Source organism: Arachis stenosperma, chromosome 3, assembly GCF_014773155.1.
Source record: "Arachis stenosperma cultivar V10309 chromosome 3, arast.V10309.gnm1.PFL2, whole genome shotgun sequence".
NCBI lineage: Eukaryota > Viridiplantae > Streptophyta > Magnoliopsida > Fabales > Fabaceae > Arachis > Arachis stenosperma.
In genome coordinates this window covers 154,403,000-154,430,939 of record NC_080379.1, presented here as the reverse complement: position 1 = coordinate 154,430,939, position 27,940 = coordinate 154,403,000, and the positions used below count along the sequence as shown (strand labels likewise).

General features: G+C 35.3%; 3 protein-coding genes and 1 long non-coding RNA gene across 11 annotated transcripts; all 4 read right to left on the bottom strand.

The window, feature by feature from the left end:
* Positions 1 to 193: 193 nt before the first annotated feature.
* On the bottom strand, positions 194 to 8,278 carry LOC130966949 (uncharacterized). The gene is made up of 2 exons (XM_057891770.1): positions 7,499 to 8,278; positions 194 to 214 (listed from the first exon to the last, which is right to left on the bottom strand). The coding sequence occupies exons 1-2, from the start codon at positions 8,276 to 8,278 to the stop codon at positions 194 to 196; spliced, it is 801 nt and encodes a 266-aa protein (XP_057747753.1).
* A 424-nt stretch (positions 8,279 to 8,702) lies between these two features.
* Positions 8,703 to 11,574, bottom strand: LOC130966948 (uncharacterized). The gene is made up of 3 exons (XM_057891769.1): positions 10,731 to 11,574; positions 9,422 to 10,636; positions 8,703 to 9,307 (listed from the first exon to the last, which is right to left on the bottom strand). Exons 1-3 carry the CDS (start codon positions 11,572 to 11,574, stop codon positions 8,703 to 8,705), a joined length of 2,664 nt encoding a protein of 887 aa, XP_057747752.1.
* Positions 11,575 to 14,952: 3,378 nt separating this feature from the next.
* On the bottom strand, positions 14,953 to 17,379 carry LOC130970108 (uncharacterized). The gene is made up of 8 exons (XM_057896095.1): positions 17,322 to 17,379; positions 17,153 to 17,237; positions 16,925 to 17,057; positions 16,635 to 16,789; positions 16,387 to 16,515; positions 16,090 to 16,290; positions 15,650 to 15,955; positions 14,953 to 15,543 (listed from the first exon to the last, which is right to left on the bottom strand). The coding sequence occupies exons 2-7, from the start codon at positions 17,212 to 17,214 to the stop codon at positions 15,877 to 15,879; spliced, it is 759 nt and encodes a 252-aa protein (XP_057752078.1). The 5' UTR covers positions 17,215 to 17,237; positions 17,322 to 17,379; the 3' UTR covers positions 14,953 to 15,543; positions 15,650 to 15,876.
* Positions 17,380 to 17,527: 148 nt separating this feature from the next.
* LOC130965293 (uncharacterized) lies at positions 17,528 to 26,727 on the bottom strand. Of its 8 annotated transcripts, none has more exons than XR_009081207.1 (6): positions 21,531 to 22,826; positions 21,126 to 21,194; positions 18,955 to 20,393; positions 18,529 to 18,597; positions 17,677 to 17,769; positions 17,536 to 17,590 (listed from the first exon to the last, which is right to left on the bottom strand). It is a non-coding gene; the product is annotated as an uncharacterized LOC130965293 (long non-coding RNA). The 8 variants fall into 8 exon arrangements; XR_009081204.1 differs by having other exon boundaries at positions 17,538 to 17,590; positions 17,677 to 17,944; XR_009081209.1 differs by adding an exon at positions 26,462 to 26,727 and having other exon boundaries at positions 17,542 to 17,944; positions 21,531 to 21,599.
* Positions 26,728 to 27,940: the final 1,213 nt, after the last annotated feature.

Sequence of the window (27,940 nt, the reverse complement as noted above, 5' to 3'; positions counted from 1 at the left end):
GGTTGCACCTGATTCGGATTGCCAAGTTCTGAACCGGGAGGATGGAACTGTAGATGCCGTGCCTATTCAAACTCGTCCTCCTTCTCCTTGTCCTGATGATGCTCCTGATGTTTGCTGATCTTTTTCTGGATTCTCATGTTAGTTGGCCCGGCTTGTGGCTCTTAAAACTTTTTTATTTATTTGCTGACGTTTTCTAGTTGTTTTGTCTGGCAACCTTTTGAAAAACAAAAGTAGCTCGTTATCTTTTTTTTTGATGGCCTCCAAGGCTTTAAAACTTTGTAGATCATACCAAGATTTTTGATATTTTCTTCTGTTTTCTGATAATGTTGGTCCTTGCAATTTGACCTTTTTGGATTGCCTCGTGCTTATCGTTTGTAGCTTGGATCCTCTGTATTTGTGTGGATCCGACTTGTTTTCTCGTTTTTGTAGGTATTTTTGATGTTTCTCCAACTGATTTCTTTGTGTTGATTCCCTTTATTTCTGTAATCCTCTTTCCTGGACCTTCGTTAGGTCTCTTTCAGGGATTACTTTTGTAGGAGTCCTACTTCATTTAGGTTGGTCTCTTCTGAGTTATATCTGTAATCCTCTTTCTGGATCTTTATCAGATCTCTTTCAGGGACTACTTGTATAACTTTTTTGGTAAGAGTCCGACTTGGTTATGTCGGTCTCTTTTAAGTTATTTTTCGTAGTCCTCTTTCTTGGATCTTTGTCAGATCTCTTTCAGGGACTACTTGTATAACTTTTTTAGTGGTAGGAGTCCGACTTGGTTATATCGGTCTCCTTTAAGTTATTTTTTGTAGTCCTCTTTCTTGGATCTTTATCAGATCTCTTTCAGGGACTACTTGTATAACTTTTTTGGTAAGAGTCCGACTTGGTTATGTCGGTCTCTTTTAAGTTATTTTTCGTAGTCCTCTTTCTTGGATCTTTGTCAGATCTCTTTCAGGGACTACTTGTATAACTTTTTTAGTGGTAGGAGTCCGACTTGGTTATATCGGTCTCCTTTAAGTTATTTTTCGTAGTCCTCTTTCTTGGTCTTTGTCAGATCTCTTTCAGGGACTACTTGTATAACTTTTTTAGTGGTAGGAGTCCGACTTGGTTATATCGGTCTCCTTTAAGTTATTTTTTGTAGTCCTCTTTCTTGGATCTTTGTCAGATCTCTTTCAGGGACTACTTTGATAACTTTTTAATTTTGGGCTGACTTTGTTATGTCAGGCCCTTCTAAGTTAAAGTAATCCTCTTTAATAGGGTTGGCCAGACCTCTTTCCAGGGTTTACTTATAACTTGGGTTGACTTGGTCCGACTTCTGGTCGTCGGCCAGTCTTTAAGTTATTATATTAGCTATCCGTAAGACCTCGTCAGGTTCTTTTTTTGGATTGCTTTCGATAACTTCTTACATTATTCTGTGTTTATCTTTGCCGATTTGTAGAAAATGGTTGGCGTCTTTAGATTGTCCTTTGGGTGAATCGCGTTTTCACCTTTATCGGACGATTGTCTTTATCGTGGTCGCGCAGTGAATTTGTTTTTCACTTTCTGCCTACCTGTTGCTTTATAATCGGACGATGAATACTTCAGATTAATGCGTCTTGGAATCGTGTAGAATATCTAAATAAACTTTATTCAAAGAAAAAATGCAAATATATACATGTGGGAATTCCCTTGTTCCTAGGTCTCAACATGGTGCCTCATTAAAAAACCTTTTCAGGAAAAAGAGCGCATCCATTTAGTGAGATCCTTTACCTTTCCTAACTGTAGTACCTTCTTAGGTTGCAGGCGTGCCATGATCGAGGAAGCTCCCGTCCATCAAGCTCGGACTGTCTGTAGTAGCCCTTCCCCAGTACTTCAATGACTCGGTAAGGTCCTTTCCAGTTTGTTGCCAGCTTTCCTTCTCCGGGTCGAGTTATTCCAATATCATTTCTGATTAGGATGAGATCATTCTCTGCAAAACTTCTCGGTACTACCTTTTGATTATATCTGGAGGCCATTCGTCGCTTTAGAGCTTCTTCCCTGATCCGAGCTCTTTCTTGGATTTCGGGTAACAAGTCGAGCTCTTCTCTCTGAAGTTGGGAGTTTGCTTGTTCATTGTAGTGGACTACTCGGGGAGATCCTTCTTCGATTTCTATTGGAATCATTGCCTCCACTCCGTATGCTAGTCGGAATGGTGATTCGTTTGTAGTAGAATGGGGTGTTGTTCGGTATGCCCATAGGACTTGTGGTAGTTCCTCGGCCCAAGCTCCCTTTGCTTCTTGTAGCCTCCGCTTTAATCCGGCCAATATGACTTTGTTGGCCGTTTCGGCTTCTCCATTGGCTTGGGGATGTTCGACAGAGGTGAACTGGTGTTTTATGTTCAAGTCGACCACCAGTTTTCTGAAGCCTGCCTCTGTAAGTTGGGTACCATTGTCCGTGGTGATGGAGTATGGTACCCCGAATCTCGTAATAATGTTCATATATAGGAATTTTTGGCTTCTTTGAGCGGTGGCGTTGGCCAGGGGTTCTGCCTCGATCCATTTTGTGAAATAGTCTACTCCTACTATGAAGAATTTTACTTGTCCCGATCCCTGTGGGAAGGGTCCGAGTAGGTCGAGTCCCCATTTCGCAAATGGCCAGGGTGAGGTCACGCTGATGAGCTTTTCTGGTGGGGCAATGTGAAAGTTGGCATGCTTCTGGCATGGTGGACATGTCCTTACAAATTCTGTAGCCTCCTTTTGTAGAGTTGGCCAATAGAATCCCGTCCGGAGTACCTTTTTGGTGAGAGCTTGTGCTCCGAGATGATTTCCACAAATGCCACTGTGTACTTCCTCCAAGACTTCCTTTGTATTGGAAGTTGGTACGCATTTTAGTAAAGGTGTTGATATCTCTCTTTTGTACAGCGTGTTGTTTAAGATAGTGTAGTACTGTGCCTCCCTTTTCAGCCTCTTTGCCTCTTTTTCATCTGTAGGGAGTTCTTCTGTTTTGAGGTAGTTTATTATGGGGGTCATCCATCCTTGATCCTGACCTATTATGGCTAGGATTCTTTCTTTTTCCGCTATTGATGGGTTATGTAATACCTCTTGGATGAGGCTTCTGTTGTTCCCCCCTGGTTTGGTGCTGGCTAATTTTGAAAGGGCGTCAGCTCGGGCATTTTGCTCACGAGGTATGTGGTGGATCCTATATTCCCCGAGTTGTCCGAGCTGTTCTTTGGTTTTATCCAAATATTTTTTCATGGTCGGATCTTTGGCTTGGTAGTTTCCTGTTATTTGTGAGGTGATGACTTGTGAGTCACTGTAGATGTTGAGCTTCCGGGCTCCAACCTCTCTAACCAGCTTTAGACCAGCTAATAGTGCTTCGTATTCTGCCTGGTTGTTTGAGGCCGGGAATCCGAATTTAAGGGAGAGCTCAAGTTGAGTTCCTTGGTTGCTCTCAACTATCACACCCGCACCACTTCCTGTTTTATTCGAGGATCCGTCTACGTATATGTTCCATTCTATGGGGATTTCCGGGATGTCTGTAAATTCTGCGATGAAGTCGGCCAGGTGTTGCGATTTGATCGCTATACGCGCCTCGTATTGGAGATCGAATTCGGACAACTAGATTGCCCATTGTAGGATTCTTCCTGCTAGATCTATTTTCTGCAATATTCCTTTTATGGGTTGGTTGGTTCGAACTTTAATGGTATGCGCTTGGAAATACGGGCGAAGCTGCCGGGATGTGAGGATCAGAGCGTAGGCAAACTTTTCTATTTTCTGGTAGTTCAGCTCGGATCCCTGTAGTGCTTTGCTAATGAAGTAGACGGGTTTTTGCCCATGTTCGTCTTCTCTGACTAGTGCTGAGGCTATTGCCCGGCTCCCTACTGCGAGATATAATATGAGCGGTTCTCCTTTTCGTGGCCGAGATAGGATAGGTGGTCGTCCTAAGAACTCCTTGAAGTCTAGGAAGGCTTACTCACATTCTGTTGTCCATTCAAACTGTTTTCCCTTTTTTAAAGTAGCATAGAAGGGAAGAGATCTTATTGCGGCTCCTGCTAAGAATCGGGATAGAGCGGCCAACCTTCCGTTGAGTTGTTGTACTTCTTTGATACAGGTTGGGCTCTTCATGTTGAGTATGGCTCGACACTTGTCTGGATTTGCTTCAATCCCCCTTTGTGTGAGCATGAAGCCCAAGAATTTTCCGGCTTCTACTGCGAAGGTGCATTTTGCAGGATTGAGCCGCATGTTGTGTTTCCTGATAGTAGAAAACACTTGAGTCAGGTCGGATAACAATGTATCTTCGCTTTGTGTCTTTATCAACATATCGTCTACATAAACTTCCATGATTTTTCCGATATGATCTGCGAAAACTTTATTCATTAGCCTTTGATAAGTAGCTCCTGCGTTCTTGAGACCAAAAGGCATCACGATGTAACAGTAGTTTGCTTTCGGTGTTAGGAACGAGGTTTTTTCTTGATCTAGTGGATACATGGGGATTTGGTTGTACCCTGAATATGCGTCCATGAATGAGAGATACTTATATCCTGATGAAGCATCCACTAGAGCGTCGATGCTTGGGAGTGGATAGGGGTCTTTTGGGCAGGCTTTGTTGAGGTCGGTGTAGTCGGTGCACATTCGCCAATTCCCATTTGACTTTTTCACTAAGACGACGTTTGCTAGCCATGGTGGATATTTGACTTCCCTTATGAACCCGGCCTCAAGTAGCGATTGTACTTGTTCTTCTACAGCCTGAGTTCGTTCTGATCCAAGTTTTCTTCGTCTTTGTTGTACCGGCCGTGATCCCGGATAGACTGCCAGTTTGTGGCTCATTAGTTTGGGATCAATACCTGGCATGTCGGCAGCTTTCCATGCGAAGAGATCAGCATTATCTCGTAGGAACCGTATTAGCGATTCCTTCATGTCTCCTTTCAGGATCGTGCCAATATTAGTTGTTTTATCCGAGGTGTCTCCGATCTGGATTCTTTCTATTTCTCCTTCGGGTTGTGGTCGAAATTCTTCTCGCCTCTGAACTCCACCGAGCTTGATTGTGTGAAACTCTCCTCCTTCACCTCGGAGGTTTAGGCTTTCGTTGTAACAGCGACGTGCCATTTTTTGATCTGCCTTTATCGTAGCTATCCCTTCCGCAGTTGGGAATTTCATACATAGATGTGGGGTTGAAACTATTGCTCCGAGTTGATTTAACGTTGTCCGACCTATTAAGGCATTGTAAGCTGAACTTACGTCGACCACGATGTAATCTATCTTGAGTGTTCGGGACTGGTTCCCCTTTCCGAAGGTTGTATGCAGCGACACGTATCCCAGCGGTTGAACTGGGGCATCTCCTAGTCCGAACAGGCTGTTTGGGTATGCTCTTAGCTTTTTTTCATCTAGACTGAGTTTGTCGAAGGCAGTTTTGAATAAGATGTCTGCAGAGCTTCCCTGGTCAATTAATGTACGGTGAAGGTTGGCGTTTGCCAATATGATCGTAATGACCATGGGGTCGTCGTGTCCCGAGATGATTCCGGATGCGTCTTCCTTGGTAAACGTGATTGCTGGGATGTCCGGGACTTCCTTTTTTTCTTCGACGTGGTATACTTCTTTGAGGTGTCGCTTTCGGGATGATTTAGAGATTCCTCCTCCGGCAAATCCGCCGTGTATTACGTGAACATGTCTTTCCGGTGTGCGAGGTGATCGTCCAGATCGTCCAACATCCTCATCCCTTCTTCTTTTTCTTGGTTCGTCATCCCGATTGGCCAAAAATCGATCTAGCTTTCCTTCTCTTACTAGTTTTTCTATTACGTTTTTCAAGTCGAAGCATTCGTTGGTGGAATGCCCTCGAAGTCGGTGATACTCACAGTATTCATTCCGATTTCCTCCTCCTCTTTTGCCTTTAAGTGGCCGAGCTGGAGGGATTTTCTCTGTATGGCAGACTTCTTTGTAAACATCTACCAAGGATACCCTAAGAGGAGTATAGTTATGATATTTTTTGATTTTTTCTCCGGAGCGATCTTCCTTTTTCTTGGATTCTTTATCTCGGTAGGTAGAGCCGAACCTTGAGGCTTCGACAAGTCGAGAGTTTTCCTCCATGTTGATGTATTTTTGTGCCTGTTCTTGTACTTCGTCTAAGGATGTAGGATATCTCTTTGATATAGATTGGCTAAATGGCCCTTCTCGTAGGCCATTTATAAGGCCCATAATGGCAGCCTCTGTTGGTAGACTTTGTATGTCCATGCATGTTTTGTTGAATCTTTCCATGTAGTTGCGAAGGATCTCCCGATCTCCTTGTTTGATCCCTAGGAGGCTAGGCGCATGTTTGGCTTTGTCCTTTTGTATGGAGAATCGGGCCAGGAACTTCTTGGCCAGGTCGTCGAAACTCGAGATGGATTTCGGAGGTAGGTTGTCGAACCATTTGATGGCTGTCTTGGTTAGGGTTGTTGGAAAGGCTTTGCAGCGGACTGCATCTGAGGCATCTGTGAGGTACATTCTACTTCTGAAGTTGTTGAGATGATGGTTGGGGTCCGAGGTGCCGTCATATAGAGTCATATCCGGAAGCTTGAAATCTTTTGGAATTTTGGTCTTCATAATTTCTCTGGCGAATGGGTCTTGATCTTTCTGAGAGCTATCTTCTGCGGATGATCGAGTAGCTTTAGTTTTAAGATCAGCTTCAAGTTTTACAAGCTTATCTTCTAGTTCCCTGCGCCGCCTTATCTCCCGGCGTAGATCTTCTTCCTTTTCACGTTGATGTTGTGCTTCTTTCTCGAGTTGCTCCAATCGATTTTGAAGTGCTTCTATTATTCCTGGATTTGATGAATTTTTGTCTCCATTGGTTTCTGGAGTATCTTTGAGTATTGTGTCCGCATTTTTATGCGGCGTTCTGTCTTCCAAACCTGAATCGTGGTCGTTGTCATGGTCATCCGCCATGTTAATGGGATGACTTCCAGGATCCCCGGCAACGGCGCCAATGTTCCGAGGGTTACCTGAAACTGTAAGTCGATCTTGGATGAGATCGTCTGTGTTGGTCGGAACCGACGTGTCCGGCAGGTGGGTATCGACCGGAGCTGGTGTGTCCGACTTGTTGGACTTGATGGTGGTGCTGATCCTTCGTCCCCGGAGGGTGGGGGGTACCTGCAAGAGACTCCGATGCTTAAGTTAGCAAGGGTATTAAACAGGTATTAAGTAGAATCAGAGTATGAGTTATACCTAGGTGCTCCAGTGTATTTATAATGGTGAGATGTGGCCTTCTGTGGATAAGATAAGTTAGTTATCTTATCTTATCTTTAAGTGAGGTCATCTTTAAGGGAACCGCCTTTATCTCTATGGGCTTGGGCTGCCCTTGGATTTGGGACGTGTTCCTTTATTTGGGCCCTTTGTTTGGGCTTTTCTGTGACTTGGCCGAGCTCTTTGAAAAGAGGTCGGGTTGTCCTGACCTGAAGAGGTCGGTCGCTTTGTCTGTAGAACATCCCGGGTCGGACAGCTCGACCCAGGGTATGAACAATTGTCATCGCAAAGGACAGAGAAACCGGAAATTGACGGCGTTGGAATTTTAACGGTATAACCGTATCACTAGGAATCATACTCATTCTGGTGATAAAAACTTTGTCCCCAACATTGCTACCAGAAACAATATTTGCACCAATGACATTTGTCCCTAGATCTCGCACGACAAGTCGAGTCCCATTACACAAACCACCGGCCGGATCAATATTCCTCAACAAAATAATAGGAACGCCTATTTTCAACTTTAACGAATGATTAGGTAGACCAGAACACCTAATCTGATTCAAGAATTCAACAGTTATCCAATCAACATCAACATCAGAATAGGCATCACTACCACATATCGAATCAGCACTGAGATAAATTTTCTCCTCACCGGGCAACAAATCAACTATATAATTGTTTATCTCCTCAACATTGTCGACAGTCAGAGCGAGTATTGCCCTATCTTGGAAGAAACTTGGATCACAAAAATTCTGAACCAAATTCAGGTATATTGTATTTACAATATCTTCCACTGGATCAGAAGGAATATCAACAAAAAGTTTATCGTTGACCACTGTTCCACATCGACCTTCACCGATTTGAAGTATCCAATCTGAAAACAACCTTAACTCCTGAGCAGTTGATTGTTCAGACCCGATTCCTAACCTCATATTTTTTGTCAATCGCAAAACTTCACAATATTTCCAAAGAACAGAAGAATTTATGGAAGCCATAACAATCTCAGCACGCGAACCTTTTAGAATAACTGGCAAGACCTGCCTAAAATCACCACCAAGAACAACCACCTTCCCACCAAAAGGTAAATTTTTATTCCTATCAGAGACTGAAACCATAGCTTGAAAACATATTCTCCTAAATTTTAATTATTAGGATTTAAGGGGATACGTGACATATAATCCCCTTATTTTTGGGTAATTAGAGTTTTTGTGGCAAGAAAACTAAAAATTGATTTTTACCCTCTAATTGGAATTAATTGACTAAGGAATTGGCAGTTGATGAACTTTAGAGGAGACTAGAAAGGTCTAAGGAATTAGGGTCTAGTCACATATAGTTTGCCATAAATTAAATCCTACATTTAGGAAAAGATATTATTTTTATTTTTAGATAATTAGATTTTAAATTAATTAGGATTAGTTATAAAAAGGGGAGACTTCTCTTCTATTAGGGAGACTCCATTGGGGGGGGATTGGATCCCATCATTGGAATACATTTTGTTACCTGAACCCTTATTTATTTTCTACTCTGAACCATGAGCCACTAATCCTCCATATCACGCAACGTCCTATCGAGCTCTTCAAATGCTAATTTGTTAGTCATGGGTGCCTCATCCCAAATAATCAAATCAGCAATTCGAAATACCTCAGCCTTTGGGCTATCCTTCTTAATCCGGAAAACAGTGTCTTTAGTAAGCTCAACAGGAATATTGAACATAGAATGTGCCGTCTTACCACCCGGTAACAACAGAGAAGCAATACCACTAGAAGCAACATTAATAACAATCTTTTTCTCAGATCGCAATCTAGCTGACAAAACTCTGTATAAAAAAGTTTTTCCAGTGCCACCAAACCCATACACAAAAAAGAATCCATGTCTCTTATTCAAAACACAATCAATAACTTTATCGTAGACCACCCTCTGTTCTTCATTTAACTTTAATATATTTGCATCATGCTCCCGAGACAAAGAAACAGTATCATACTGTAACTCACGTAGTAGCATCAAATTGCTAAATTGAGAGACTAAAGAGTTATCAGGAACCGGCATACCAGCATAATTTCTCAATGATTTTCCATTACTCTGCAATAGTTTCTCAATCTCTAACAAACCAAACATTTGTAACTCATCCTGACTCATAGTTAGATCTACGTTTAACAATAATTAATAAATATTAACACCATAATATAACTTATCTACTGTGTGCATGCGTGTGTGCCCACTTGTCATGTAATAAATTCACGATGATAAAAAAATTGTACCAGGGTATTGCAGCTCATGTCTTCTGCGATAAAGAATATCATCAGACAAATAAGCCCAAGTTTGCTCCCAAACTGATAGAGGTCTTCCCATGGAACCAGATAGCAGCAAGATCACAAAAAGCCTCCTTAACTGTGCAGCTGACACTAACTCGGCGACTTCCTTAATAGCAGAAACATACTCGTTATCATCTATCAAGAAACCCATGGCAGAACATGCCTCTTGAAATGTATCATAAGTAACACCATTCACAGTTCTTATACTTCGAAAACTGGTACAACCTCTCTGCACATTCAAAAGCATCCGCATGTAGAAAAGTTCACCGGATGAGGGATGAGCGAAACTCAGTCTTCCAATAGAGAATCCCCTCTGTCTTGGTTTCCACTCCCTGCTCTTCAAACAGTATACAAATTTACCTGGATATTCAACATATGTTAGAGACCACCCCTCCGTGAACCGCCTGTTGGCCATCATCCAACCCGTAAACATCGTAAGCAAATCTTTGTTGCGCAAATAAACATGAGTAGTGCTATCAGCATCATCGAATACAACATGTTGCTGGTTTGGCAAGTGAAAAGTCAACCTCTGTACCGACGGCCATCTTTGATGAATATCGTAAGCAAAAATTCTCCACATGGATTCAGAAGGTGACAAATAACGACAATCATAATACTGTTTGATCTCATCAACCACCTGAGAAGATTCACCAACATCATATCTTTCTCCAACAGTTGCAGTCACCCGATCCGGACCCTTATTAACATACTTAAAAAGATACTTAATGACATTTGACTTGTTACAAAACTCAAGATTTATGTGAGCTTGATATTTCATTAACAACAGTGGATTATATGGCACAACAAATCTGTTGTCAATATCGACATCGTTGATTTTCACCGTCACACCCATATTACGACGTCTATATATTGGATACCCATCTTCATCAAAACTCGTTTGGTCAACGAATCTTTTTGGATAAAATTTTGAGCACTTACCATCTTTCATGCAAGGAGAACTCGGTCTAAGTGCACCACAGGGACCATGGATCATGTACTTGGTGACATTATAAAGAGATGGAAATTTCTGTGGATTGGGTAGCTCGGCACAAATGAATTCATCAACAATTTCGACACTTTGTAAGTTGCTTTCTCTATTAAGCCAGAGTAACATGTGTGCATGAGGTAGACCTCTTTTTTGGAACTCAATAGTATACATACCTAAAAAATACAAAAAATATACTAAAGAACCAAACAACTGTATGTCCGACAACAACAAACAGAAATTGAAATGCTTAGCGAGAAAAGAACATACCTGCATTAAGTGGACCAAAAAACACACCTTCCTTGAGATCACTAAGGAGGCTCTTCAACTTGGCATGAAAAACACGACAAGAGATATCAAGACGATCAGCGATGGGAATTCGCTCTCGCTCTGTGAACCGCTGGAATTCAAGCCAATTTGGATTACATGTAATAGTGAGGAATAAATCTGGATAGCCAAAATGTTTACAAATTGCCATGGCATCCTGACAACGGTTAAACATATAACGTCTACCACCAGTGAAGGAGGAAGGCAAAATAATTCGTGTCCCAATTGAAGAAGCCTCATCATCACCACGACGCATAGCCTCCTCTATTCCTTGAAGAACTTCTCCTCTAATTGTACTTTGCTTCATTCTAATGTCATACAACCTCTGGGACTCAATCATCGTGAAACAATCAACAACAAATTGTTGAAACAACCGCCTACACTTGTGAATAATTCCATCTTCGTGCTCCCTAATCTGCAGACGAAAACATATGAATTCCCTGAGAGAAACTCTTGTTCTCCTTCCAGGAACATATCCAGACTGTTGACCTCGATAACCAATGTTCAACTGATAACCATCCTCACCATATGGAAACAACAGAGGATACTGTAAGGGCCAATATAGAGCATGAGTTTCATATATACGTTGCAACCGACCAGCAGTAGATCGAACAATAATGTCACGACCATGGTCCGACGAATCAAAATCGCCAACAATTAAAGCAGCAACTTCATCGCAAGAGGGAGCACTGTACATTCTTCGATCAACGTTCCGTTGCGAATACAACTTCAATGAGAAAATCTCAGATGGATGACACTGTGCTATGACATTATGAGTATCGATCATTTGCAACAACTCAGTTATCAATTCTTAATCTATCTCAGATGTTTGCCTAAAAGAAATATATATTAACCACAAAAAATATATTTAAAAACCACATAAAATACAATTGTAAGATATTTTGATATATAATTATTAGAAAAAAAATGACTAATAGCACATTATAAACAAAACACAGTATAACTATGAAGTCACATCTATAAACCTGTTTTCCAATACAAATAACAGTAAAACATCAGGAAAATACAACAGAAAGACTAAACAACAATGTTTCAATACATTATCTCATGCTGAGTGTCGTATATGTATAATTGCGCAAATTTAGGCTTCTCACCAACATTTGGGAGCAAACTTCCAATCCGATGATAATTTTGACCACTTATTATAAACTGCGGTGGACCCCTCCCATCATTCACCGAATCCAATACCTTACCGCCAAGAGACGTGAAGGCAAACATACTGTTATAAGATCGAATATTTTTTTGGAAATACAAACTCTTGCTATCATCTCCATTGATCAAATTATATAACAGATCTGGGGGCCTTTGGAGATAAGGTAACTGAATTTTTCCCTTTGAGCAACAAACAGTAAAAATAGGATGATTAACTGTAGAATCTCTTTCAACACGTTCTAATAACCAGAAATACGTGCCACAAATTGAACATTCATAGTTAGGGTCACCAACATCAAGGCAGCCTGGTAAACATAAAACCGAGAAAAATATACCCAACAATAATAGAATTTCATCTGAATTACATGACACGAAATAAACTCAACACAAAATGAATAAACTATTAGTATAAAGATATAATATAAAATAAATACTTTACTCATTTGAGTGTTGTGAGAAAAATACGTCAGAAAATATTATTTATATTTTACACTAATTGAATAATATCTCATGACATAATCACAATCAGATGTTTTAGAACTAAATAAATAAAGTTTCTATTTTACTATTCTTGATTAATATATGATTTAAGAAAGAGAATGTACCTTGTATCTCACTTTGCAAGAACAGAGGATGATCAATAACAGAACCAACTTGACTGAATGAATTTACGAAAGGATCATATATTTCTGATTGGTCTATATCATCCATTTTGATTTAGAATAAGACAAACTTACGTAAAGATAAATTTGACAACCAAATATAAACAAAAATAAATCATGCAAAAAGAAATCAATTAATTATCTAATAATGAACATGGAATGTGAACAGTACAAATATAATAAAATACGAAAATCAATAAAAATAAAACATTCATTTATGAACTAAGTAAATATAAATAAAACTAAACGCACATTCAAAATGAGTTTCACTTTTAACAACATTAGAATACACTTTGTTTTATTATTTTAATCACTGATACTAACTACGAACGTTAAAATTAAATAATCTAAATTACTGATTATGATGTAAAAAGATAGCAGCAAGAACCGGACCAGAGCTGCCGATTCATTCGGAAAACCGATGAATGAATCGAACCGACAGTTCGGCCAGTCCGACTTTAAATTTCGACCTGTTCTTCACAAATCGCACGAAACCAACCAAAAGTGGCACCGGTTCGATGCAATACATGAATAGGCTGTGCTCACAACAAATGCAAATCTTGGATCCTTCAACATCACTTAAATATCAAAATCCAATATTCATGAACAGACTGTGCTCACAACAAATGCAAGTCTTGGATCCTTCAACAGCATTTAAATATCAAATCCAATATTCAAAAATCCTTCCAATGGGTATTGAACCCATGTCTCATTGCTAGGCAAGCATAAGGAACACCACGAAACTGTTGTGTTTAGTTATAAATCTACATCCTGATTATTCTATATATTATATACATACACAAGTAAATTATTTTATTTTTATTTTACTTAATTTTAGTTTTATACTCAACTTTCTTAATTCTTTAGAATTTATAGAATTATTAAAATAAGTATCAAATATTTTAATATTTACATTTACATATTAAAATTTAGTAAAGATATCAACACGAATTTTTTTTAGAATATTGGGTTAATAAGTCTTCGAAGATTTTGCCGTATGAAAAATTAGTAAGAACATCCAAGTATGACACTAAATTTCACATCATAAATAAATTAATGGAGAGAAGTAATATATTCATGGTTCACTATCTTGAAGGACCAAATTAATATTTATTTTTTGATTCAAGGCCTAATTAATCAGAAGGCGAAAAATATAAGGATGGACCTAATAGTCACTTTATTTAATTTTTGACTACTTTATATCTTTTACTGACGTACATCCGGTTCTATCGGTTCAAGATTTTATTATTCTTCAAGACAAAAATAAACACTAATTAAACAATTTAATAACCTCTAATCCTTGTGTAAGTTTGAAAGAACTATATAAAATAAACCTATCTATTGATCTAAACGATTAAATAAAGAATTTTATAATCGCAGTAATTATGTTTAAAAAGAGACAAAGTAGAGAAGTATAAACATATGTTTAATTATAAATTTTATAGGTTACTAATAATTAAGCTAACCCTTTTAGGTGTAACAGCATAAAAAAACAATAATAAATGACTTAAAAACATTTGCTATTAGACATAAATCAAAGAAACTTAAAATATAATTTAACGGAAAAAAATCAGACAGGGATCAAATAGTTAAAGAGATTATTATACCTGACAAAATAAAACTTGAACTCTGATTAACATTCTGGGACACCTCAAATAAATTTTCTAAAACATAAGAAGAAATAGAAACATTGAAAACATATAAAATAAACAGATAGATTATTATAAACACAAAGATTAAGTACAAAAACATAAAGAGAACAATAAAAATTACCCATATAATCATTCAAAGTGAGGGCAGGCATCGAGGAATCAAGCACCTCTAAAGCATTACAAAATGAAGAAAAATTACAAACACTCACATAGATATAAAATCACTAAAAATTGGAGTAGAAAAGACTAAAAATATCATGAAAGTCAATTCAGTACTAACCTCTTGCATTTCGACGTTGACTTTGCGTTCGCTTTCTTTTTAAAGAATTTTGCCTATATTCTCTAGCACGAATAGAGTTATGAGACATCTGTGATACTCGTACTAAAGAAAACAAGAGGTTGAAACATAAAAGCTAAGAAGTACGCCTGATTCAGTCCCAAAAACACATGCACATCATTAAGTTCCTATTAAGTTACTATAAGCAACAATTGGAAAAAAAAAGGAAGGGGGAGGAGGGAAAGGGATGGCTGGCAGCAAAAGTTGTCAAAGACACCAACAAAGAACTCATATAAACATTCACACCTCTGATAACGCATAAAATAAAAGAAATAAAGTATTATAATGAACAGCAATAACTAACCAACATAAAAAGATAAAGTTATACAACAATAAAGAGATACAAATAAGAACTACTGTATTTCATTAAAACATTGATTGATAGTGATATAGACAATTACATATGCCTATCACCCCTATGATAAAGAGTATTCCAAAATATGACCACATATCCTAGTATGTAACATAAAGAGGGTACAACATTGAAAATGTGTCCAATCCCTAGCAGAGTCACTATTACAAAAAAAGGAGTTGAGAATAGACCAACTTGGCACATTACCCGAGCCAACACAGAAGGAAAACCCCTATATCTGACAGTCCTATTTGTTGGACACAATCCAAAAAAGTGAAATCAAAATAACATCCAGCCAGCATCATTACATGTCCACCTATTTGCAATCACAAGCCTTCCTAAATACTTATAGATTACAATACATAAAACACCTACACCTAGACACAGCAGCTCAATTCCACACCTTCAATCAAACTCCATTAACCTTGGCAACCTTCAACCCACGCCCATCTACATCAACAGCAGCCTCTTCAAATTGAGGATTTAAATTCCTCTTACCCTTGCAGGTGACAACATGATTCTCATGAATAAGCTTCTCTCCATATTGCGAAGATGCATCAACAACATGGGACAACACCTCCTATGACAAAGAAATAAAAAAAGGCATTAAAGTGACTCAAGAATACAAAATACAGTTAGGAACACCACAGATAGGAATAAGAAGAAAAATTATTATCCATGAGTACCTGAGTTTCTTTTTCCGCTGAGCTAAGCAATATATTGAGTTCAGCAGAAAGATCATCACTAACAGTATTATTGCTGGGTGTTTTCTCTTATTTTCCATGTTCACCATCATTTAAGGCAACAAACTCAGTCACTCCAGAAACAGCAGGCTGTTTTCCAGCTAAAAAATCTATAAGAATCGGGGATTTACACAAAATCCCACGACACTCACCAGCATCTTTCTCACTTTTCATAAAAGTATCTGAAAACTCCTTCTTAATACCAACATCCCCTTTTCCATAAGGAACACATTTGTGTAAATCATGCTCCTATTCATATGCCATAAGAGTTTAAAAATACATAAGAGCAGAACAGAAATTCACCACAGTAAGATACATAAATAAAAAATAAAAAATTAAGCATGAATTAACAGGATCTAAAAATATTTGTATGTATATCTAACCTTTTTTGGAGTAGACTCGTCATCAGCGTCATAATTGGGAAGTTCAAACATCGCAATAATAGTGGAATCATCACAAATTCTCCTAACTCGGAAAGTCCCATAAAATGTATCATGTGGGACACCTTTGGTATCAACCTTGAGCAGCAACTTCTTTCCAATGAGCACTTGAAATATGGGAGAATAAGTATCCCCACATATAAGCTATTTTGACAGTAATATATAAGAAATATAGAGTTTGAATAATAAATATGCCAAACCATAAACTGAACAACACATAAAAGAGAACTAAAAACATACACTTGCATCTCTTTGAACCTCAGTAAACAAGTCAGCACATGACTTCTTAAGCAAATAAGATGCCCACGATCAAAGAGAAGGAAAATACCCTCCCCAGTATGATCTTCAACTGTTATTTTAATTTTAAATCTGCATAGAGAAAAAAATAAAAAGTACACCATCATTCAGCTAAATAGAATCAGGAAACCTTATTTTTATAAACAATCCACTCTACAATATGAGAAAACATTTTCAACAAATTTTCTAACCTTGGAGTCACATTAGTTATGTGCTTCAAACAAAAATCACAGTAATATGCACCATTTTGAGGATAGATACCCTTTCCACACACACAAGCAAAATACCACCAACCTCCATCCTCAACAATACCTTGAATTGCACCAAAGATGATAAAAGAACCCTCCTATCCAATGGGCATTTCAAAGTTAATTAACAACATGAATGAAAAAATAGATCTGGAAATTCTTGTTTGATTTTCTTTTTCGGTTCATTTGTGTATAAAAGAAACAGAAACACAACTAACTCAAAAGAAAACAACCTGATTGTTATCTTGAAGCTCTTCAATAGTGCATTTTCTAGTTAAACGCATGAAATCATCTTCCAATGAGAGAACTTTACCCTCATTTGCAATAAACAGCGGATGGGTACCATTGACACCTTGCTCAATCATACTAAAAAAAAATCAATGCAAATACTTGTACTTGTTACTCCAGATAGCTTGTAAATAAAGAATACAATAAACATCAACTAAATAAAGCATGCTAACCTCTGCCTGAACTCAACAACTTCAGGAATATCAGGATTAAATAACATTTGAGTGGCATACATCACATTTTGAAGACCTACTTGACCTACACAACAACAAAGAAAGAGTCTAGCAAACTTTATTGGAGACAATACCTCTAGCAGCCATGAGATGTACAGAAAAAAAATACCCCTAAAGAACTTGACTTTTGCAAGCTGAATCACCACAACAGGCTGCTCCACATAGCCAGAGGCTGATTCCAAACATAATCCCCAAACAATGCAAGCAAAACTGAATCTCAAAAGATAACAAAGATAAAACAGAAAATAATCAAAAAATCAGATAAAGAGAAAGCAGCAGAAAATAACTCAATGAACACTCTTTTGAAGTTAATTCCAAATTTTCCCTCTTTTGCATATTCTTTCTCTTCTCCGACTGAAGTTAAAAGACCAATGACATCTATTCCAAATAAACACAATCTATTAACTATTCAAATGATTTGTTAAAAAAACTTCAATAACAGAAAAGCAAGAAGTTATACACACCAACTAAGAAATCATAATCTTGGGTCATGTTCAACAGCTCAGAAAAAGGAAACATGTTGAAACAAGTCTTAGGGATTACATCTTCATCAACAGCTACAACAGTGGTTTGGTGAAGGAAAACCAATTTGAATTCATGAGAAGTTGCTCTATAACTACCATGATTTGACACAACAGTAAAATATGCCATTCTATAAACTTGTCATTCAACTATATGATCCCTAAACCTATTAAGCAGTGGTTTCTTGACTGTAGCTTGTATTTTTCCACACTAGAAATGGAACAAAAGAACAAAATCAGAATAATCAAACACATAATGTAAAGTTGAAAACTTAAAAAAACAACAAGTAAGACCATATTTAAAAGAGAAGCTAATAGGGGCTAACATGCTCATCAAGGAGAATCATCTCCATTGAGTTAGGAACCTCATGGTTACCAAAAGAGGGTACAACCCAAAGCCTTAGAACCCTAACTTTCAGCCTCCAAGCCTCTCTAGGAGGATGCATCTTAGAAATCATATCAAATGGAGGAGGCATTGCAATAAAAAGAAAGGAGATAAAATGAGTTGATGAAATAAATCAAAATGTAAACAGTAAATTTCTGAGATAAATAAATATAACTTAGGAGGAAATACAACACAGCAGAATGTTTGTGCATTCAATGTGCTTCACCCACATTCCTTTTATAGAAAAAATTCAGGACACAATGTCACATTTTTTAATTCAAATTCAGGAGGGAAATGGAGGGTAATTGAGTTGAATCATCATATTTTTCATTTAATGAGTAAGAAGCAATGATTCATTTTATATCAATCACATCACAACTCACCAAACAGATGGGATAGAAAGCACAAACCTTTATAAAAATTCCCACATTCTCATCTCCATTCAATGGCACATACACAACTAATCATAGGAGCAAAAGCTGAAACAACACAAAAGCAAGAAAAATAATTGATAATTTCGAGATATAAAAAGATAGGGACCAGAAATTGATATATCACACCACAACTACTATACTGCAGCTACATGTCATTAGGCCATAGCAAATGCAGTCAGCAACTATACCAAACAATGATTCTAGTGATGGCAATCAGAGTTGGTAAATGTGTTAGGTAGGGATACAATTGAAACAGCAGATAAATGGGAACAAAAGTATAGACAAACATGAATAGAAACATGTCAATCACATCAACATTCATGAAATAGATGGTAATGAAAGCTGATACATTCATCATGATACCCAAATTTCCAATTTCCAATAAAGAATATATAGCACAACCTTATTATGTGTGGAGAACACTTTTTCATGGGAAGACCAGTGGCTGGATAGTTTTTTCTTTGGCTAGGGACATGTGCTAGTTAGACAAATAATAGCATGAACACATTTTACTCGCACACGGACATTTTTTTTCTCAAGGAACGTGTTAACCTGAGGCCAAGCAGCTGTATCTCCATCTAACAGCTGAAGAATAAAACAGAATTAAAACAACCAAGAGATAAATCTAATCCAATTCAGTTGAACCTGAAAAAAAAAACAAATAAACAAAAGGTTACACATCATTTTTTGTGAATCACATAACCACTCATGAATAGATTAGGTACAATGAGGAAAAAGCTATGAATCAATTCATATCAATCACATCAGTAATCACCAAATAGGTTTGATAGAAAGTCCATACCTTCATAGGCATTCCAACATTCTCATCTCCATTCAATAGCATAGAGACAACTAATCATAGAACCAAAACCGGAACCAACACAAAAACAGGAAAAACAAATGAAACTTTGAAGAAATCAAGAAATAGGGACCAGAAATTGTGAGTTAGAATATATTGGTTAGGTCAGGATACATTCAAACCAACAGATGAGTGGGGAAAAATAGCAAAATGATCCAATCTTAATCTACGAAAGCCAAATCCATTGGGAATGACATCTCAAATTCAGGAGAAAGACCCCATTTCTTTTCAAGAGGTGAAATAGCAAATAAATTTTACATAAATAATTTAAAAAAAAATGAGAATCAAATTGAGTTGAATAACCAAATCTTTCATTCAATGAGGAAAAAGCTATATATAAATTCATAACAATCATATCACAAGTCAGAAAATAGGGTTGATACAAAGCCCATACTTTCATACGCATTCTGACATGATCATCTCCATTCAATAGCATATAGACAACTAATGATAGCAGCAAAAGCTGAACCAAGAGAAAAACAGGAAAAAGAAGTGAACTTTTCAAGAAAAAAAAATAGGGACCAAAAATTAAGATTTCACACCACTACTACTACAATGCAGCTACATGTCATTCGAGAAAAGGGAAGGCAGTCACCAACTACCCCAAATAATGATTCTAGTCCTGCCAATGAAAGTTAGTAAATGTGCTGCGTAGCAATAAATTGGAGAAAAGAGATAAATGGTGACAAAAGTATACACAAACATTAATATAAAAGCTGTCAATCACATCAACATCCACGAAAAGGATGAGACTGAAAGCTCATACCTTGATAACGATTCCAAAATTTTAAATTTTCAAGAATATATAGCACAACCTTATTACATATGGAAAACACATTTTGATGGGAAAATCAATTTATATCAATCACATCACTACTCACCAAATAGGTTTGATAGAAAGCCCATACCTTCATAGGCATTCTCACATGGTCATCTCCATTGAATAGCATATAGATAGACAACTAATCATAGGATCAAAAACCTAAGCAACACAAAAGCAAGAAAAACAAGTGAAACTTTAAAGAAATCAAGAAATAGCGACTAGAAATTGAGATATGACACAATACCTACTACAGTGCACCTAGAACTCATAAGAACATAAGGAAGGCAGTAATCAACTATCCCAAAAAATGATTCTACTGATAACAATCAGAGTTGCTATAAATTGGTAAGGTAAGGAAAAACTCAAACCAGCAGATGACTGGGGAAAAAAATTATACACAAAGATAAGTACAAATCTGTCAATGACATCAACATTCATGGTAGAGATGAGATTGAAACCTCATATGCTGATAATGACTCCAAAATTTCGAATTTCCAATGAATAATACAGAGCACAACCTCATTATGTATCCAGACCACATTTTCATGCGAATATAACATCAAACATAGATAAGGGGACATGTTTCAGAACACAGATAATAGTATAAAAAGTCTAGGGATTTGTTGAATATAAACAAAGTAAAGAATTAAAAATATATTCATGAAAAAAAATAGAAATACATGCAACAAACAATTCAGCAGATAACAAATGCAGATCTGATAATGAGTTAAAACTGAAACTTAACAGCAACTACAAAAAATTCTAAGCAAGAACATGAACCGACCAAAAAATTGAATAACCAAATCTTTCATTTAATGAGGAAAAAGCTATGAATCAATTCATATCAATGACATCACCACTAACCAAATAGGTTAGATAGAAAGTCCATACCTTGATAGGCATTCCTACATTCTCATCTCCATCCAATGGCACATAGACAACTAATGATAGCAGCAAAAGCTGAACCACCACAAAAACAGGAAAAAGAAGTAAACTTTTGGAAAAATTAAAAAATAGGGACCAAATATTAACATTTCACACCACAACTACTACAATGCAGCTACATGTCATTCGAGAAAAGGGAAGGCAGTCACCAACTACCCCAAATAATGATTCTAGTGCTGGCAATGAGAGTTAGTAAATGTATTAGGTAGCAATAAATTGGAGACAACAGATAAATAGAAGCAAAAGTAATCATATGAGATAAACCTGAACCAATAGAAAAAAAAGGAAGAACAAGTGAAGCTCTCAAGAAATCAAGCAATACACACCAGAAATTGAGATATGAGACCATACCTACTACAGTGCAGCTACACCTCATAAGATCATAGGGAAGACAGTAATCAACTACCCCAAACAATGATTCTACTCATCACAATCAGAGTTGGTAAATGTGTTAGGTAAGGATACATTCAAAACAGTTTAGATATAAATAAAAAAATCTCAAAATGACATCAACACTCATGAAAGGGATGAGATTCAAACCTCAGACCTTGTTACAAATGCCCAAATCTCGGATTCCCAATAAAGAATACAGAACAACCTTATTATGTATCAAAACGACACTTTTATGTGAACATTACATCAAACATAGAGAACAGAACATGTTTCTCAAAACAGAAAACAGTTAAAAAACTCAAGCGATTTGTCGAATGTAATAAAAGTAATAAATCATAAATATATTCATGAAAAACACAAAACATATACAACAAACAATTCAACACGTACGAAAAGGAGATCTGATAATAAGTTCAAATTGAAGGTTAACAGCAACACCCAAAAAAATCTAACCAACAACATGAACCCACAAAGAAAACAAGTAACATACAGAATTTTCAAATTACAAATTTCAGGAACCCTAGACAATAACATGTGGATTAAAAATAGAACAGATACCAAAACGATGACAATTTGCAAGATTAGGAATTTCACAAACCCTAGAAAAGAAATTCTCGATTAACCATAGAACAAATACAAAAAATTATCAGAATTTGCACAATCAGGGATTTCAGGAACCGTACACAATAAAACATAGATCAATCGTCGAACCGATGACAAAATTCATCACAAATATCGACAGAATCAAGGAAAAGAAAAAGGACCAAGAGTATAATAGGTTTCCATGAACCTGATTGATTGATCTGAGATCTTCAATCTTACCGGGAATTTGGGAAATCAGTAACCCAGATGAACGGCGACGAACAAACTTCCAGGAGAACACAGCTCGTAGACAAAGTTTCGTACCGCAGACGAAACGAAATTTGAAGAAGAAAGCAAAGCTGCTAGGGTTCAACGAAATCATTACCTATTCAAGCAGATCCATGAAGAGGGAAGGTTGGCTCAGTGATTCGGTGAAAAGGAAGCGACTTTGCGTGAGAGAGAGGTGAAAGGGATGGCTGACGACTACTGACACAAGAGCACATGCATCCGTGAACGCAAGGAGCCAGATGGATCAGGTGCCACCGTGGAAGAGAGGCGCCACCTGGGAGTGGAACCGGCGTGGAGTGCGGGGAGCTCTCCAGCTCGGAGATGAATCTACGCCTTACTAGTGTATATATATATATATATATATATATACTTATTTAAAAATTTACTTATCATACAATTAGAAGCCAACTCTTATTGAGATTCATAATTGAGAAAGTTCTTTCAATTAATGCAGTTGTTACGAAAAAAATTAAAACTAATAACAAAAAAAAGATAAATAATACTCTTTCAATTCGATTTCTAAAAGAAAACAGAAATTTTATTTAAATTGAGAATTGATCATTCTAATGACATCTAATATAAAATTTTTAAATTGATTATGAAGTACCAAAAATTGAATAAAAAATTATTGTGGGGTCAAATTTAATAATTTAGTGGGGGCGAATAAATATTATTATCATATACTACTCAAAAAAATTTCAAATTATAGTGGGGGCGCTTGCCCCCACAACTATGTATGTACATCCGTCCCTGTCAATACGTATTAGAAGAAGACAATGATGTTAACGATGATGATGATGATGATGATGATGGAGGAGAAGGATGAAAAGGAAGGAGGAGACAAAATTCCAATAGGATGAGGAGGAGGAGGAGGAGTTGTTAGTGACGATGGTAACGAAATTGAAAAATAATTAAAAAAAAAGGAGAAGAAAAAGACGTAGCATCCGGAAAGAAGAAGAAGAAGAAGTGCAGGAAAAAAAAGGAAAAAAGAAGCGCGTAACTCAAATCACTTGGATAAATTTAAATGTTAAAATTATTTGGACGTGAAGAATTGTTCTATTGATAATATTATCATCATGCTTTCCAAAGCAAAAAATCAAAATGAAAAAAATTTAAGTGCGAACAATTTTAATTTATGTTGGCTAGTATTTTATTTTAGCCAGCACTCTAATAAAAAATATTAGAAGGCTAGTAAAATTTATTAATTTTTATCTGTAGTTAGTCATTAATGTTTAAAAATATAAGTTAAAATTTAAAAATATATTGTTGGATTACTAAATTAAATAAATTAAATTGATAGCTAAAAATAATAAATTTTGATAGTTTTAGAATTTTTTTTTCTATTTTTATTCCAGTAGTTTAGTAGTATACTTTTAGCCAGACCTCCGTTTTATTTTGGTCATTGAGGAAAAATTCAGAATTAAGAAGAAAAATTAAACTGTTCTATACATTTCGTATACCAATTTTAATAATAATAAAAAAGGTTGTCATCTATCATGTGAAACATGAACATCTGGGAATATTAGTTGTTGGGTTAAGTTTTCAAACTTTCAACATGTAAAATCCAAAGAGGATGAATATAATTACATGTAACTATCGTTCTAATATTTGCTTTGTGGTTGTCTATGACGGGTTCCTTCATCAAAGTTGAGAGTCCATCAAACCAAATGTGTGATTGCTTCAAGTGATGTTCATTTGAAAGATGTTGTAAGGTTGACATCATCTGAAGTTTTGAACTTTCCCAAGTTATATATGATGGTGAGTGATTTTTATTTAGTAAATGTTATGGTGCTTAAGAGGTAGTGCTTATTTATTAAAAAAAGTTAAAAAATAATATTTAATTTAAAAAATATAACAATAAATAATTTTAAAAAACTAAAACTTATTACAAAAGATAAGTTAGGCAAATTTAGGTACTAATTTATAGATATCATAGAATTAATTTTTTTATTTTGTTTGATGTACTACTGTAGAAGTTGTCATTCGAATGGTAAATGATATATTAGGTTGTTAAGTTTGAGTGGTTCTAAAGACAAACAGAGATAATTGATTATTGAGCTTAATTATCCAAAAAAAAAAATAATACTGACAATAATTGTTCATGTTATGTTAAGTGAAAATAAAATGCTGGAGTACAATATTTTTTAACGAGGAGTGTTAAGGGACCAATAAATTTTATGATTTATAATCATTAATTAATTATTATTGATATTTTTAATAGTGTGAAATTTTATCTAATTGTATGAAATTACTTACTTTTTTTTTATTGATTAAGTGCTAACTAAATTTCAATAAAATTGTTCCTCTCTAAACTTTCTTTTTTTTTTCAAATTTTTTCGCAGCAATAAGTTATAAAACCAAACAGCAAATAGTTGAGTTCTTTTATCTTTAAACTTCAAATAGAAATAGAAGAAGTTAATTATTTTTTATATGATAGATGAAAGAGTGTATTACATTGGTATGAATTAAAATGGGTGAATTTCACAAGTGTGATGCACAATACAAAACGTTACTTACGATTTATATAACAAAAGAAATCGTTACTCACGATTTCATAAATCATATTTTTTAAAATTAAAAAATTAAAATCATGACTAACGATTTCTTATTTCTTTTTTGTCTTATTTAAAATCGTGAATCACGATTTCTGTTAACTTTTTTTAATTTTTTGTCTTATTTAAAATCGTTACTCATGATTTCTTTTTATCCCATATTACTGCATTACACCAAAACATCATAATATTAATGAAAAATACTAATAATAACTCAATATAAAAAAATTAGCCTAATAGAAGAGATATTACAAAGTACAAACTATTTTTTCAAATTCTATTTTAAATAGGTTAGACTTTAGAGGTTCAAGTACCACCTTTTGATTTTTTATATGGAGAAGAGGATGTAGTAATACAATAATGTGGAGAAGAGAGATATTTCATATATATATGGTGCTAGCAGAAAACGGACCCTCCGTTTTCAGTTTAAAAAAAAATAAAAAAAAATAAAATTACAATACGGACGGTCCGATTTGTAATTTCAAAAATAAAAAAAAATTTTAATGTTGAAATCGGACCGTCCGATTTCCATTTCAACAAATTAAAAAAAATAAAAAATACAAATCGGACCCTCCGATTTCCTGTTTATTTTATTCTTCAAGCAAATCGGACCCTCCGATTTGTGGTTTATTTTTTTATCAAGCAAATCGGACCGTCCGATTTGAATAAAACACCATATAAAAAAAAAACACCTAATTTTCCCATAACAATGTATTACACCTATATTTAGCCAATATAAAAAAAAAATTAGACTGAATTACTGATATTCAATAATGCTATATGACTAATTATTCTTCTACAATCATTGTACAATTAAAGTATAAAAAATTTTCATATTTACATTTATACATATTTTTAGATCATTAACACAAATACAAAAACTTATTACTTTTTGGTTGTAAAATAATTATATATAAAAAAGAAATAAGTTTTCCTATCATTATTGTATCCATATCCGACCTCAACACTTCACCCAAATTCTTATGTCCGAGGCTCTGTTTTATTGGAAGGGTGAAATTAACTAAAAGTGGTAGTACCTCTTTGCAATACTTTAGAAGATCCTATGAGAATGTTCCAAAATAATAAATTCCAATTTCCCAAACAATATAAGGTGGCATTGCTCATATTTTGATAAAGTCAAACATATAAAAACGTGGAATTTAACTAAATAAATTAAATTTATAATTTCGTTTGATGAATAATAAAAAATACGAACAATATGAATAATGATCTATATTTTAAATTCATTAACTATTTAAAATAAAAATTATATCTAATTAATTTAAATTTAATTTTTAAAATTAAAATTAACTTTTTATTTTTAATTTATTATTTAAATTATTAAAAAAATATTATTTCTCTATACTTTCTCACAAACTTAAACTCCTTGATGGTTCAGGCAAGAAGGGAGAAAAGGTAGAAGAAACAATAGAAGACATCTAAACAACATTATTATATTATTATTACCTTAGCTTACTCAAATGCATATATGCGTTGTTCTTGTTCCACGTGTATGTATATAATAAATAATCCCGTATTACCAAAAAACATGATTGAATGCAGCGTCAATGGCAATAACAAGGAAGGAACTGAGCTGGAATTTGCATCAACGCTGCACTCAATGATGCTTTTCTAGTGTGGGAGCTGTTGGTTTTCCACTTTCCATAGCTGTAGATATTGCATGCATCATCAGCTATTTGTTAGAGAATTTTGAATGCAGTACATCAACCAAGTTCCATTCCTATTCCTTTAATTTGTACTATCAGCTATTCCATCAGCCTCTCTTATAGTTATTGTACTGCTAATCACTTGTACAGTTGTACTAGAATCAAATCTTGTACTACTACTATTACATTGGTCTATATCTATTTTAATTTGGTCAACGCTTACATCATTTTTCATCACATGCAACACTCATTATATGTCTTGGGATAAATATCCTTGACGGCTATAACTAAAAAGATGTTGCAAGAAAAATGTTGGATACTGTCATATTTTTTATTAAATTAGCAGCGATTTCATATGTTATTAGGATTTTTGTTTTGATTTATTTGCCCGCGTTTTGTTTTTTTTTTTTGTTTTTTTAATTTTTATTCTGTATACTTGATCTTTTACATTATACCTAAATTATTGTTTATAAATAAATTATTACTTGATTTTTACTAATTAAGATTTAATTATTAATTGTCGAGTTTTGTTAGGTTTAAAAAGAAATGAAAAAAATATTAACTCTACTGTCAAATTTACTCAACGGTAACTTCTATTAAATAAAAAATATAAAAAATAAAAGTATAGTAAAAAATTATCCAACATAACCATTATGAAATTTACCAATACGATAATAAATAGTTACTAATAAAGAGTTTATTGTCAGATTATATTCGATAATAATATATTTACTGACGAAATTTGTTTATATTTACTGACGAAATTTGTTCATATTTCTACCGATAAATCCAATAGTATTGAACGAAATTTTTTGTAATGAGGTGAGAAATTAAAAATATAAATAAATAAAAGGGATAGAGGTCCTTAGACGGTTAGACCTTTGTTTTTTAGAAAAACAAAAGCAAGAGACCCTTGAATTATAGTGATTTGCGTGGATCTGTATGTTGCTGTGGGCTGATGAGTTGCTACCTGTTATTCCCAACCAAAAAGGGCCAAAAAAAAATTTGAAAGAAATAAAGTATTTTTGGTTTGCTTTTTGACTTTTGTGTCATTATCAATAGGTCTTTGAAAATAATGCTGAGTTTTACCTACAAAGTGCAAAATGGAAGCACCATGCAAGAGTGATCAAGCTATAAAGAGAATATTAAAGTAAAAAATGATCAAGTTTAGTTACTTCTTGTGTAAGTCTCTTCCACTGAACTCTTTTTGACAGATGAGGGAACTCAAAGAATAATGTGTTCTGTTATGTTTTAATTTCAAGTTCTCTTTTCCAAACAA